A 14,176-nucleotide genomic window follows, 5' to 3' on the forward strand; every position below is an offset into this window, starting at 1 on the left:
GGCGAATGAATGGTGTTCTTGATATTGAGGCTGGCCCGGAAGCTACCTAGCTAGCTAGCTGGCTGGGTCTGTCTGTTGTAAGAGAGGGTCTCTCCTCCTCTTCCTCCTGCTCTGTTATTTCCAAAACGCAGCGACGTGGCAGCTTGGCAGCTAGGGACCTGGAGAAGGAATACAGATAGAGTAGGATAGGGTAGGATAGGTAGGATAGGGTAGGAAAGACAGCAGGGGATTTGAATTCAAAAACAGAAGATGCCTGACGGAATTGACTGCTCAGAACGGATGGGACACTTTTTTTTTTTTTTTTTTGATTCTCCCCTCAGCTTGACCTTTCTTTTTCGTACGCTTGTCAACGGAATCTTCTTTATTCTCCTACCTATTGTAAATTAGTTATGATTAGAGACCCTTTTTCCTTTCCTTTCTTTCTTTCCCTTCTCTCTCTCTCTGCTCTTGCTTCTCTGTTCCTTCCTTACCGTTGATGCAGGCCCCTTGCTAGTAGGTAGGTAGGTACTCTAGGTATCGAAGGTTCCACGGGCAGACAGCGGACACAGCGGAATCCGGCACTAGATAGATATGTATATGCACGATTTCCCAAGATGCAAAGGAAAAAAAAAAAAAAAAAAACGTGTCGCCGGTAATGTCAGGGGTGGGGGAGGGAGGAGCCGACACCTGTAGGTACGGATGGTGGACGACCAGAGGGACCGATGGATAGGTTAGAGGGAAAGGGAAGCTCTCACTCTTTCCGGCAGGCAGCTGATGTCAACAACAAGCAAGGCCCTGCTCGAGAGTTGTTTTGCGTTTCTCTGATGGATGTGGGCAGCGAGCGGGTTGGGTGGTGGGGGTGGTGGAGAGCGTTTGTTTACTCGCGTCTTACCTCCCTCTGCTACTAACTACAATACCGTACTAGGCACCTTCCCTTCCCAAAGGCCAAAGCAGAACAGCCAGAAAACTGATCCAACTTTTTTTTCTCTCGGTTGCGCTGACAACCGGTCAGAGCTTCAATTCACATTTCTACAGGGTTGAATCGGGCATCGTTCCAGGTGACGAATCACGGGAGTGGGAAAGCCACGATAAGATGGAGGTTGTGAAGAAACTTGGCACCTCATTGCATTCCAGACTGGACCGTGCTGCCCTTTCCACCTGGTTGGTGCGTTCTTTTTTTCGATCAATCAGACAAGCACAGCAAGATGACGCACTTTTGCTCCACTCCTCTTCAATTTGCAGGTGGTGGACCTTAGATTGCACTCCTCCCTTCCCCCCCAGCTACCCGTACCGTGTCGTTTGGGACAGCAGCACTCATTTCAATATGAGGCATGGAATTGGGGGGAGGAGAGGGGCAAATGAGTGAGAGCTGTTGAGACGCGTTGTTGTGAGATCCGACCGGCCAGAGCAGGATCCAGAGCAAATACAACTTCTGGTAGGCCTGAACGTGATGAAGTTTGCAGCCCTCGTGGGCGAAGTGTTGCTACAGCAACACAGTGCAAAGAACTCCACACCCAGGTTTCCGTTTCCCAAACTTTGTGGTACATGAACAACGAGAGGATTTTGCCTGCATGTCATCAAAAAAAAGACACTTGAAAGAGGGGTCAGTTACGGGGAGCACTTATCATGGCTATCTATCTCACGCCCTAGATCAGAGTAGAACATGTAGCTACATGTACACACTCTCTACCTGCAGGATGCTGGGCCCGATGACTATGGATGGTGTTCCACTCTAGTAAGCCGACAAGGTGAGATAAGACAAAGGAGATCAGAAGATACAAGTATGTACGTGGAGGAGAGCTTCTTTATAGTTTCTGTACCAGTGAGCCACGTTTCATAGCCAGTGCTCCAAGTGCCACGGTTTGCATTCCTTCTTCAGCTGCGCATGAAGAGGAATGAATGAACGACGTCCGTGGAAGAAGTAACCTTCACCTGTTGCACCCCCATACCACTCTGAAGTATGTAAATGCTTTATGTGCCTATGTCCCTTAGAGTAGGTAGAGTGTCTGTCCGGCTGCAAGACATGTTGCGGGCGCTGCTGATCCACCTGCGCTGTTGTTCCTGAGTGATCTACACACCCGACTCACATTAGCTTTGCTGCACCGAAACTCTGGGTGGAGGTTAGTTAGTACCTCATATGGCAGACTGAGGATCTCTGCGGTTAATGTGAGCACTTTCAGCTCATTGAGCCTGAATTCTTCCCCACGCACGGATACACGCGAGCTCCATGCGTCGTGAATCTTTGATACATACATGTAGTGCTGTCTGGGAAAGCTTAGGAGGCATGCAGTTAGGAGCACGTGGGTAGGTGTTTACTCTACTCCATACCTGCTGTGTTTCTATGCGATCATAAGAGCGAAGGACCTGAACCCACCTCCGTCTCCTGATATATTCTGTCAGTTCAATTCGTGTAATTATATGGAGATCAGTAAACTACCAGTCTTCTGTTCATTCACCTTTAGATTTCACGCCCTATTCCTCGCATCTAGACCTCAATTATGAAAGAGGAAAGGAGGGTTTTTGGGCGTCAAGAGGGGATAGAAGAATGCATTCATGCATGCACCATCACTCGCAGCTACCACCCATATCTAGCTAATGGCATCGCAATTGAGGGTTCAGGTCTCCTTTCAACCATCAAATATCTCGTTAGGAGGTTATCCTACTTTCATGATCGAGCCTTTTCCGAAAATCAAAATCATTTCTGTTCGCTCTTCTTCTAGATCTGCAGCTGCCAGCTCTCTGGCCGAGTGAGCAGCGATGGCACCATGACCACCACCACACCGGTCTTGGCACACCCATAAATCCCCGAAATCTCCAGAGTCCAAACCACCATTTTTCACCATCACCAAAAATACCACAAACATGTCCCGCCTACTCCCACGCCTTGCAGCACGCACACGTATAACAGCTAGCACCCGGCCCTTCCTCCCGGCCTCTCAATGTCTCCTACACACCTCTTCTCCCGCCTACGCAACGCCCCTCCCAATAACCGCCCACGGGCCGCCACCCAAGCCGCCACTCCCCGCCGGCGAGATCGCCGACCTCCGCCGCCGCCAAAAGCTCGAGCGCGCCGAAAACACTCTTCTGTCGGCGAAAGGCGGCCGTTTCTGGAAGGAGGTGTCTGTCATTGAGTCATCAAATGGTTCGCGACCTTTCTCCCCGTACTGCGGTCTTTCCTACCACAGCAGCGAGTAGCTAACAGCACGGGAACCCATTTCACAGGCGCACTGGGCATCAACCTCGACACCCGCCCCCTCAAGACGCCCACCAAGCAGCCCATCCTCATCCCGCGCACCAAGCCCATCCTTGCCGCCGCAATCGCCCTCGAATGGTCGCTGCTCCGCACCTCCGCCGACGCCCTCAAGTCCTACCTCATACCCTTGACCGGCCTCGCCTCGCGCGCCATCGACCTACAAGCCAGTGAAGCCGAGGGCGCCGCTCCCGCTGCTGGTAGCGTCGCGAAGCGCGACGACATCGTCGAGAACCTCCTGCGGTACCTCGACACCGACACGCTGCTGTGCTTCGCGCCGACGACGCCCCCAGAGGAGGGGCGCAAGTCACTGCGCGAGATGCAGGAGGAGTCCGCGAGGCCGATTACGGCGTTTATGACTACGAATGTATGGCCGGGGGTGAAGCTTGTGCCAGTCGACGGGGATGAGGGGTTGATTGCGGTGGAGGGGCAGCCGCAGGAGACGAGGGATGTGATTAGGAGCTGGATTGAGAGGTTGGGGGTGTGGGACCTGGTGGGGCTGGAGAGGGCCGTGCTGGCGACGAAAAGTTTGTTGATTGCGGCGAGGCTGGTGGCGGAGTGGAGTGAAGAGATGCAGTTCTCGATGGGGAGGGAGAAGGTGTTTGGCGCGGAGGAGGCGGCGGAGGCGGCGAGCGTGGAGGTGAGGTTCCAAACCGGACGGTGGGGCGAGGTGGAGGATACCCATGATGTGGAGAAGGAGGACTTGAAGAGGCAGTTGGGGGCAGCGAGAATGTTAGTGTCGGGGGTGAAGAACCTCACGAGTCCGAGCTTGTAAGTGGTGGAATTGTGTATATATACACAATCGACCACAAATAAGTGGTTTTCGAAGTTATTTTCTGTGTTTGTTTGTCCCTGTGAATACTTGATTAGCCATTAGCTTGAACCATACATGTAGTCAGGTTTAAACCCCAACCCGATAATAGCTGGTGGGTATAAGGTTCGGCTTGTATATAGCTTGCAATTGATTATTGAGATAGGTTTCGTAACTAAATCAAGCCCTGTTAAGCACCATTCCCTTGCCCGGAACTGCGCACAAACAAGAGATACCAATCAATATCGACCTCGTGCCGCGTATGAGAGTCAGACCAGCGTCACGGAATAAATGAAACCCTCTTAATAGGTAGCCTCAGCCCATGATCAACGGCTAAGAAAAATTCCTGTAGCATCGAGACTCGCTGATCAAGGTCTTCCACTGGCACACCCAAATGATATCTCGTGTTTGCCATACTGTCTATAAAGACGCGACCCAGCACCCAAAGACCTGAGGGGATCCTGTAAGCAGTTGCTAGTGTTATCCGTGTTTGGAGTGTGCCTATACTGAGATACATCATGCTCTTGCGTATTTTTTCAGTATATGGGCATTGTGCCGCACGCTAATCTCCACCAAGACGAAGGAAGTGCGGGTGTGTGTTGGATTCTTCCCTGAAAACCGTGGCCGACGGAGAAGGTTGACATTGGTACAGAAGTGAAGCAGTTATCCCAGGTTATACTCAGGTCGAGGTCGAGGTCGACTTAGTGGGAGTTACTGGAGGTATCGAGTGATAGATTATGACTCACCTCCATTTGTTGGTAGATAATTCATTCGTATATACAGCACAGAGTGGCCTAGGCTCCTCCCCAGCCTGTCTGATTTCATCTGGTGGGCGGCTTGCTGCAAGTACGGGATGGGTACGAGACTAAGAATAACCCACTTCCAAGTCATATCACATTACAACCAAAACGGTTTTCTAAATGTAATCTTTTGGACGGTCAGTCGCATTAATCGAAATAGTGCATGACCGGCTCTCAAGATATGATTATGTATGCTTAGCTGAACGCAATTCCTGCTTGGCAGGCCGTCATGGAGCTCTCTAGCGTTTTAGAAGAAACAGTTTCATCCTCTTTTGGCCCCTGTTTAGTTACTTTCAACTCATCCTTTAAATTCCCCTTTTCCATTGTGCCATGCCATTACACCATTGCGCCGACTGCAATTCTGTCTAAGACGTTAATGGGGTGGGTAGATGCAGTCACAGGCTATCACTCGGTACAACGAACACCCCAAAATTAAATGATCGAGATTATTTATTCCTGACCGTCTATAGCTAATGGGTTGATCTATCGATCTCTAAAGATTACATCGTTAATAGGGTATCACACCACAAAGGAAAAGAAAAAAGAAAACGCCTTTAACCCCACTATTACCCAAACAAAAGAATTACTCCACTTCAGTCCAATCCTCTCACATCTACAACATATTTACCATACCCACCACACCTGCCACCGCCAACACCGCGCTCATCCCACCCTTCCACCCTCCCGCTGCTCCCGACGTCACCCCCCTCTCCATCATGATATCCGAACTCTCTCCCGCCGGGCAAAACGTCACCTCAAAGCCCTGTCCCGTCGGCACGGTAAATGTGCTCAGATGGTCATCATACGCATAACTGTATGCATCTGGGCACACTGCCTTCGCCTTGCTGCTGTACAAGCTCGGCTTACACTTTTTCGGGTCATCCCACTTCCCCTTGCAGCAGTCTTCGGGCTTGTTCCATTTCGCGCAGGCACTCAGACACGGGGAGAGCAGCGGGCGCTCAAGGTTGTCATCGGGGTACCAGAACGCCGCACTGTCACGCGGGGACTTTGGAGGCGGGAAGACGAGAAGGTCGAAGGGACACCAGTGTGTGATGGCTTTGTCATCAACGGGGGAGGTCATTACGCCTATTATATCAAGTCAAGTCAGCAAAATGGACTTCCGCTATAGACCGTTATGTATTGGGGGCCGAAAGGGATAAACTTACAAGACGGACTATTCCCCTCGCCGTTCTGATACTGTGGTGTGATCTTCATATCCAGATCATACCCATCCACCAGGCTCACATCGAAATAACTCTGCTCCCCACTCCCACTGATCGTGAATTCTGCCAGCGTCGTCGGTGGTTGCCCTGCGCCCTGGCACTCAAGCTTGTTTCCACAGTCGCCCGTAAGACAGTAGCCAGCGCCGTCGGCGCCAAAAGTGCAGTTTGTGCGGCCCCAGATGCGGCCAACCCAGTCCCAGCCGACGGTCACGGAGCGGTTGGAGGTGGCCGCGAGCTCAAAGCCGGTGGTGGCGGGGCCGGTACCATTGGATGTGAGTAGGCCGGGCCAGATGGTGTAGGGGCAGTTGTTGGTCACGGTGAGGGTGCGGGTGTCGGAGCGTGTCTGTTGCTGCGCAAGGGAGAGGGCGGGGAGGAGGAAGAGGAGGTAGGGAGATATCATGGCTGGTTTTTTATTACTGGTTGTAGATATGGTACTATTCGTTACTGTAAGTGCAATTCCAGATTGCCCTTTAGATATTGATCGTAATAATACTGAATGCTAAACTCTGAAATACTGAAATGCTGAAACTAATGTTCCAAAATCCCCAAACTGCAGGAACGTCTCACCCTATATACTCGTCCCATCCCCAGATCGATCTACAGCCAGAACAGCATTCTTGAAAGCTATCCCCTGTCCCTGTACGTCTTTGTCCCCCAAAAAACCTGTCGACCATTTCGCTGTATTTCAAGATTGGTTGGGTCAGGCTCGTCCCCTAACCCTTAGCCGAAACTCGCTTGATTCCCACTAGCTCGACGTCATCCTAAATTTATCCCAAGCGCGCGCGGTAACGATTGGCGCAAGGGTCCACTCGCTAGCCCTAACCCTCGCTTCCGACTGCTTGGGGCAAGGACTCAAACAGGTTTGCCGCTGCGGGATGGCGAGATCTTGGTTGAGATTGTTTTTGGTGCCTGGCCCGTGAGACCTCAGCTGAAGAGATGTGCCAGAATAGGTGAAACTGGCCCTAAATGGTTGCGTGCTAGTCTGCTGTTTGGCTCTAATTGGACTTATTTGGGATGGCTTCTTTGGGTAAGGTGCGAGCTCTTCTTTGAGATTCACTTAGGGACGCGCTAGTAGGGGATTTGGTAGCTGGGGAATTGGTATTGTATTTGTGGTGGCCATTGGGTTTGATGGTAGATGGGCTCTTTCTCATAGAAAGGGGTCGGCTTCGTACTGTGCTTGGCGGCGTGCTGGGCGCCGTCTGTTGCTGTATGGTACTAAGTTTTGTTTTCATTGATTCAGTGTAATATAACAATACCATGCCGCCCCGAAAGAGCCTTACCATGAGCCAGCCTGTATCAGTGTCCCCTCCCTTTCCCCTAGCTTCCCCTTTGGTTTGCTGCACTTAAAGTAATTTCGGCCAGACCCTTTCCCCTGATGCGCTCACTCGTGTAGTCCCGTAGAATATAAGGGGCCTCGCGCTTGAGGAGCTAGGTGAAGTGAACCGGGTTGAATTGCAGAGTCTTTTGGAAAGTACATGTACATGTAGTTATTGCGCTTTTGTTGCTAGAGAGACCTAGAGTTAGAGTTGACAGACTCTCGACAGACTCTCAGAAGCATAAGTAATAGATCCACACTATTTCAATAGTCCTAACACCCCCTGGCTTGAAATTAAACTCTCCCCATTGGCATGTGCGATTCGCTATAGACGGGACTTGAAAGTTGAAAGTTGACTAAGGACACTAGTGCTCGAGTCCCGAAACAGCAAAGCGCTACTGGAGCTAAGCCTTGGCGCCTAAATGTCATTTCCATTCAGGAACACCCATGGGCGAGGAGAGGAGAGGCTTGTCTGTCTCGTACAAAATACTCAGTGAAATACACTTTTTCCTACTGCAGAACAAATTTATTGTTCTGGACTTGTTGGGAATACTGAGGCCAGTGACTACGTTACGCTATATTTGCGCAATGAAGTGATATTCATGATGCATGCCGAGCTAGCTAGCTAGAAATTTAACCAGGCCACAGTTCAGGCCCAAGAGGAGGGTTGGTACGTATATGGGAAACCAGTTCATTAGAAAAGTACATATGGAGTGGCCGTACTATGTGATGGCTAAACGGTTGTGGCCTTTTCACCGCGAGGCCCAAAGGGTGGTATAATCCGAGTGATTTCCCATGAGGCAACCAGCAACAACTCCCGCCAAACAACGAGTCGAGCCGTGCACCCCATATTTAGCACTTCATCTAATAGTGTTAGTCACGTGAAACAATCAAAGCTTGGTGTCCAAGTATCATTTAGAGCCCATAACACACATGGGCGAGTGGCCAACCGGTTAACACTCGCCTTCCGGATACACCGCGAGGTTGTGCCAAGTTGTACCTGTCGAAGGTCAATGGTTCAATCCAGGGGTGGGGGTAGTAGACATGGCGGCTGCCATCAATGTACCTTTTGTTCTTTTTATCTACACCATACCAGGTGTATCATTTTTTTTACAATACTCACGCTCCTTCATCTTTTTTTTTTCTTTTTTTTTATTGCTGAGGTTTCGTTCGGACTGGCGAAGAAGACGCACCCGTCGGTGTCTTTTGCTCTTTTTATTTACATCATAGACGTAGTACTCGTGGGAGGTGTGGGGATTTTTTCTATTGTAACGCTAAGGAGTACTAAAACCAATTTGCAAATATATGGATAAAACGACTACCGCAGCCTCTGGCAATGCCGCACCACTGCCGCACCACTAACGTATACCTCGTTGAAATATGGAGATAAAGCGGCACATTCTCACTCAGATTTACCCACATTTTTGATACTGTAAATATACACAGGAGTTGGTCGTACCCTCACTTTAACCATAACTACCCCCAGGATTGCGCCTACGACCTGGGTCTAACCAACTCGGCCATCCTGCCTTGGCACTACTGCCTAAGCCTGGCGCCATAACCAACTCGGCCATCCTCCTTGGCATCGGCGGCTCAAAATCTACCAATAAGGTTTTTGTGCTACCGCGATGGACAGGGTTAAAGGACTTCGCATTGAAAGCATTGAAAGCAATTGCTGTTCGAGCAATAGGCCAATTATGTAATTTAAGAGGATTGTTCGCGCGAGTTTAGCTGTCTTGTGTATGGAAATAAATCAAATATCCCAACACCCCCGTGAGCGCCATATATACCCCCAGTATAGTATATACGATACCGTCTTTACTGGACAGGATGAATGGGAATTCACAATAGAAAAAAAAAAATGTCTACTCGCCACTTCCCGTCGACCTGATGGAAGGTTGGCTCTTCGTTATATTTTGTTATGGTGGGTTGAACCTTTTTGGATTAGATTTAAATCTGATCATCTCCGGATACTTTCTGAATAGTACACACTTGATTTATCAGCAAGTATGTGCCTCCCAGGGCGGCATGCGCAAGAGGGACGAATAGAGAGATAAAGCCACTCCTGATCTAGTTGACTTACTCTAGTTCGATAAAGAATGAGGTTGTATTGTTGTTGGGTCTGAAAGGCCAAGAAAAGTGATGGACTTCAGATATGAACTTTCAGGCGCTGAAGTTTCTCTCCTATCCTGGGCGTACTGATGTGGTGACTGCTTGGCCGTCACTGTTGAGAACTTGGAGCGGATCCGTGCAGCATCTTTCTCTTCTGCTATATACAGTCAACTCTTCTACCGTATAAGCTGGCGAAAGCCGAAAAACCTCCAGGAATGAAAATAGGCCAAAACTTGCGGGACTTGGTCGGTGTTAAGCTTTGGTTTATTCGCACCGTTTTTATAAAGAGTTAAGGCTTATTCGTGTGCTAGCGGTTTTTCGGATTTCCCGAGTGAGATTGCGGAATCAGTATCGATGAGCTTAGACTCTCGGAGGTGGCAATGCGGATGCAGGCATGTATTTTATTGACTGTTGATGTAGTTTGGACCTAAGAGGGTAAATAAGACCCGTGGTGGAATATAAAGTTCCCCAGGAAGGAGAGTCTGTCGAGTCTGGCGCCATGGCGACTTTATTCTTAGGCTTTGCGTCCTTAAACAAAATGTCGTACATGCACCCGGAAATAATAATTTGTCATATAAAAAGACCACAGACAAGGGTGCGTGCTGGGGAATTTAAACAACGTACGGTCTGTGGCACCACACAAACCACACTGGCGCCAACGCTCGCTACTGGGGACAACGACATCCGATCCGTGGTTCAGCCTATGGTGGTGCGATCTTTTGATCGTAAATCATCTGGATAACCAGGTATGCTGATCATGAGACGGTTGAAGTGGCAGAATCGTGGATGCATGAAGTCCTGCTTGTGTTACCAACTGAACTGACTCAACAAGGCCTACTACTCCTTCAAACCTCATCGCGACTGTCTATTGGGACAGGAGTTTGAACCACCCGCATTAGCTATTTGAAATCTCTATAGCTGTCATCGAGACCAACCGCTTTATTAGGGGCTATTTAGTTATTTGGAATAACATGGTGCATGCGGTTTCTCGCTTCCAAGGTTTGAGAGTGGTGCTCGATCGATATGCTTGTTGTAAGTTTCATCAGATCATGTTAAGGCATAGCTAGTTGAGTGATCTGTATAAGGCAGGAGAGAGGCAAAAGACAAACATCTTTGGAACCTTACTTCTTCTGTATTGCCGTTTTCATGTATTTAACTCCAGTAACGTATAATGTAGTAATGTATATGTCTTCATCCCACAATAGGCATAAGTAGAGCGTCGTAGACGAGAAATCAGTAGGTGGAGTGGTCGTGTTCTGGAAACGATTCGGTTGCTTAGCGATTTTCCTCCCAACTTAGGAGGGTTTGCAGTATGCCTCAGATGTGAGAAGACCACACTTAACACCAAGCTTCTTCGTATCCTGGTTTCGAATCCCGATCTCTAACAGCGGCCCAGGGGCGGCTTCTAACGAAGCGAAAGATATGCTTAAATGTAATAGATTCCCATAAGGCTGATGCGGAGAAATGGTAGTAAAGCCTTCAAAACAGGAAGGCGTGAAGAAAGGAACTGGCGCCAATCACGGGCTTGGCGTTTTATCCCAGTTTGACTTGGCGTAGCGAGTGCTGACCTGTGATACAGCCACCAATGCAGTAGTATGATACTGCTGTTGAGCTTAATTCCTGAGTGCTGGAGTTTGAGATGGTCCATGCGTGAATGTCAAGCATCAGTTGCTTGTTGAGTACGGGTCAGGTTATAGACCCACAGGTAGTTCCATCGGAAACTTAGATAAATACCATTCCTTCCCTCTATGTTTTTTCCTCATTCAACTACTTCAATCACAAAAACTTTAACTCATAATCTACCTTCCTTGATTTCTTCTTTCTTTCGTCTAGGGCGACTAATTCTTTCTTTACTTAATCTATTGTCGCGGTCAGGCACAGCGTCACTTACATTCACTCTCATACTCCTCAATTGAACTCTCGACCAGAAAGGTCTTTATACTCACGCACTATCACGATGCATTTTCTCAATCTTTCCATGATATTTGCCATCCTTCTTGTCATATCTGTACAAGCTGGTAAGTAATACCTCTTTCGGTATGCGTTTATGATCTAGACCTGAATTAATATTTCTCAGCACCTACATCACCTTCCTCCCTCGCTAAACGCGAAGATACAATCGACGTGCTCAACTCCCAACTTGCCACTAAGAAACAAGAAGAAGACTCCCGCCGGCTAGAACAAGAGAAACAACTTGAAGTAATCCTAATTCAGATCCGGATCGAACAAGACCCCGGTAAAAAAGACGAAGAACAGAAGAAGTATGATGAAATGAAGAAAAATGCGGATGAAGAGGCAAAGAGACTCCAGGATGAGATCGATGCCTTGGAGGAGCAGATTAAAAAGCTACAAGATCAGCAGAATAATGACGATAAAAAGAAGGATGATAAGAAGAAAGACGACAAAAAGAAGAATGATGATAGAAGGCGGAGAAAGGTGGAAGCCAACTTAAGGAGGGCTAAGGAGCAAAGGGATAAAGACAGGAAGAATAATAACAAGGTTTTTGCCTCTATACTCTTCATTTCTTGGGGTGCATGAATTGACTTTATGTTTGACAGAAAATTATCGTTATTGTAGTGCAAATAGTTGTCGTCATCGATCGCGATGGGAGATCCGCACCGCCACGCTACGAGACTATCGCCAAAGTGGATTATGAAAAAGCCAGTGCTTCCGAGACTGAGACACAGTGGAGTATGTTACCTCAGAATTCGGGAATTTTTGATATGATGCTGATTTATTTACAGTTACCGATCCAACTGTCGAATACATCACAAAAGACACCCCTGATGCAGTGTCCACTGACGCTCCCGCGGAGACCACGGCTGAAGAGGACGTTCCTACTGAGACTATCCTGGATGACACTCCTAGTGAGACCGCCGCCGAAGAAACTCCGGCTGAAACGGCGGTCGGAGTTCCTGCCGAGACCACAGCAGCTGAAATTCCAACAGAAACCGGTGTCGTTGAACAACCCGCGGAAACACCCGCAGCAGAGGTTCCCGCTGAAACTACCGCTGCCGCGGTCGAGACCCCAATCACTTCTCTGGCTTATAACCCATTTATACCCGCGAGATATAGAGGCCGTAGAGCCATCTAGTTTAATCATTAGTTCAGAGTTCTTCTAATTCATTAATAGCCCCTTTTCTTTTTATGGTCGAAGCTTGTTGGCAGTATTCTATCATATTTTCATTTCTTGGTCTAAATCTTGAGGATTATCCAAGGGTTATAATGATACTGTGTATTTTATGAATGATTTCGGGGAGCAGAGAATAAATACCGACATCCAATTATATAGCATTGATATTCTGCGCCCAGTGCCATAGTTTTAAAACTAGTTTAATGCAGTCAAAGAGTACCTCCCTTGATCAAGTAAAGGGAATAGGCTCCTTCCCCCCTCACGTCGTTCTTTCAACTCGAACATCGGTTCCTGCATCACCCGAAACCTCGTCAATACAAGATGCACAGCCAACATACCAAGGCATTCCAAGCTCCGAAGCAAGGAATGGAGACGTTCCAGAGATGAAATATCCGATGAGAGGTTGGCAGGGAGGAAGAAGTTTAACAGGCCGATGCCGAGATCAGGTTAGAGAGACGTTATCAAAGTCTTGGTGGAAGTGAAATTAAGGTTACACCCAATCTACGGCTATTGAAGTCTCACAAGATGTTCCGTTCCGGTCTTAACAAACATGCCAGATATATTAGTATTAGTAAGTGATCGGTTCCTGAGTTACACTGCCACAACCAAGCTGAAAGGATCCTCTTGAGCGTCCGTGCTGTTGAAATTGATTACGCGTCAACTTTTCATGTCGCGCGGTTGATTGTCTCAGAGGCAATCAGAATCTTGGTTGATGCAAAAATCTTAGACATGTAGAAACAAGAAATATAGACGCTGGGACCTATTGTCGGTATCAGTGCTACGGGGAGGGGGTTGGGTGGGGTATCTCAACACTGGTACTCTACGCTCCCTCTATTGATAGAGAAATGGTTCTCTACTAGTACGTATGTAAATACTCCATTTGGAAGGGTGACAGCAAGACCGCTGCGATATTTGAATTTTAGTCGCAAGGGTCCATCGAGATCTACAATCTGGATGCGACCGTAAATAGTAGGGATCAGCTGGTGCGACCGCCAACCTTCAGGATTGATTCCCTAAACTTTTAATAACACCTCAAAGCCGCAGCAGCTGCTGCTGTAAAGAATCGAACAAAAGGTTATTCTCTCTCATAATCCCCCTTATTGGTCAAGTTCCTGTCAGCTTCGTCACCGGTTTCTTGGTTCTTAAATACTTGCTACTCACATACACCTCTCTCTGTGCCCCTCCACTACCGTCATTCTCATCTTCCGGTGTCCATCTGACCTGCACTGCACCACCACCACCACCACCTAGACATCGAACTCCACGATCTTGAATAACGATTAACTTGGCGTATAGTCCAAGCACGTGAAAAGCAATCAATCCCCCATCCTGGTGTCCTAAAATAAAACCTCTTGTCGCCGCATCTTCCCTCCTCAACCTCCCCCCATCATACATACATACATACATACCATCATCATCGTCATCATAACCCGCTACTGAACCCCGCTTCACCGAGCTTGAACGCTCGCCATTCTCTGAATCTTCCACCGGGAACGCCGCACATCCCAAATTAGTTAACTTTTTTCACTTTCACCTCCCTCGCTCGTCTACCC

General features: G+C 48.4%; 3 protein-coding genes across 3 annotated transcripts; 2 read left to right on the forward strand and 1 right to left on the reverse strand.

The window, feature by feature from the left end:
• Positions 1–2,841: 2,841 nt before the first annotated feature.
• Positions 2,842–4,004, forward strand: LAJ45_02214 (uncharacterized protein; the record flags this gene model as incomplete). The annotated part of the gene is made up of 2 exons (XM_046111806.1): positions 2,842–3,121; positions 3,202–4,004. 2 exons carry the CDS (start codon positions 2,842–2,844, stop codon positions 4,002–4,004), a joined length of 1,083 nt encoding a protein of 360 aa, XP_045974706.1.
• A 1,449-nt stretch (positions 4,005–5,453) lies between these two features.
• Positions 5,454–6,463, reverse strand: LAJ45_02215 (uncharacterized protein; the record flags this gene model as incomplete). Its single annotated transcript, XM_046111807.1, has 2 exons — positions 5,454–5,926; positions 6,007–6,463. The coding sequence occupies 2 exons, from the start codon at positions 6,461–6,463 to the stop codon at positions 5,454–5,456; spliced, it is 930 nt and encodes a 309-aa protein (XP_045974707.1).
• Positions 6,464–11,468: 5,005 nt separating this feature from the next.
• On the forward strand, positions 11,469–12,584 carry LAJ45_02216 (uncharacterized protein; the record flags this gene model as incomplete). The annotated part of the gene is made up of 4 exons (XM_046111808.1): positions 11,469–11,508; positions 11,568–11,989; positions 12,049–12,181; positions 12,235–12,584. The coding sequence occupies 4 exons, from the start codon at positions 11,469–11,471 to the stop codon at positions 12,582–12,584; spliced, it is 945 nt and encodes a 314-aa protein (XP_045974708.1).
• Between the last annotated feature and the right edge of the window lie 1,592 nt (positions 12,585–14,176).

Source organism: Morchella importuna (assembly GCF_003444635.1).
Source record: "Morchella importuna strain M04M26 chromosome Unknown Morimp01GS004, whole genome shotgun sequence".
Classification (NCBI taxonomy): Eukaryota; Fungi; Ascomycota; class Pezizomycetes; order Pezizales; family Morchellaceae; genus Morchella; species Morchella importuna.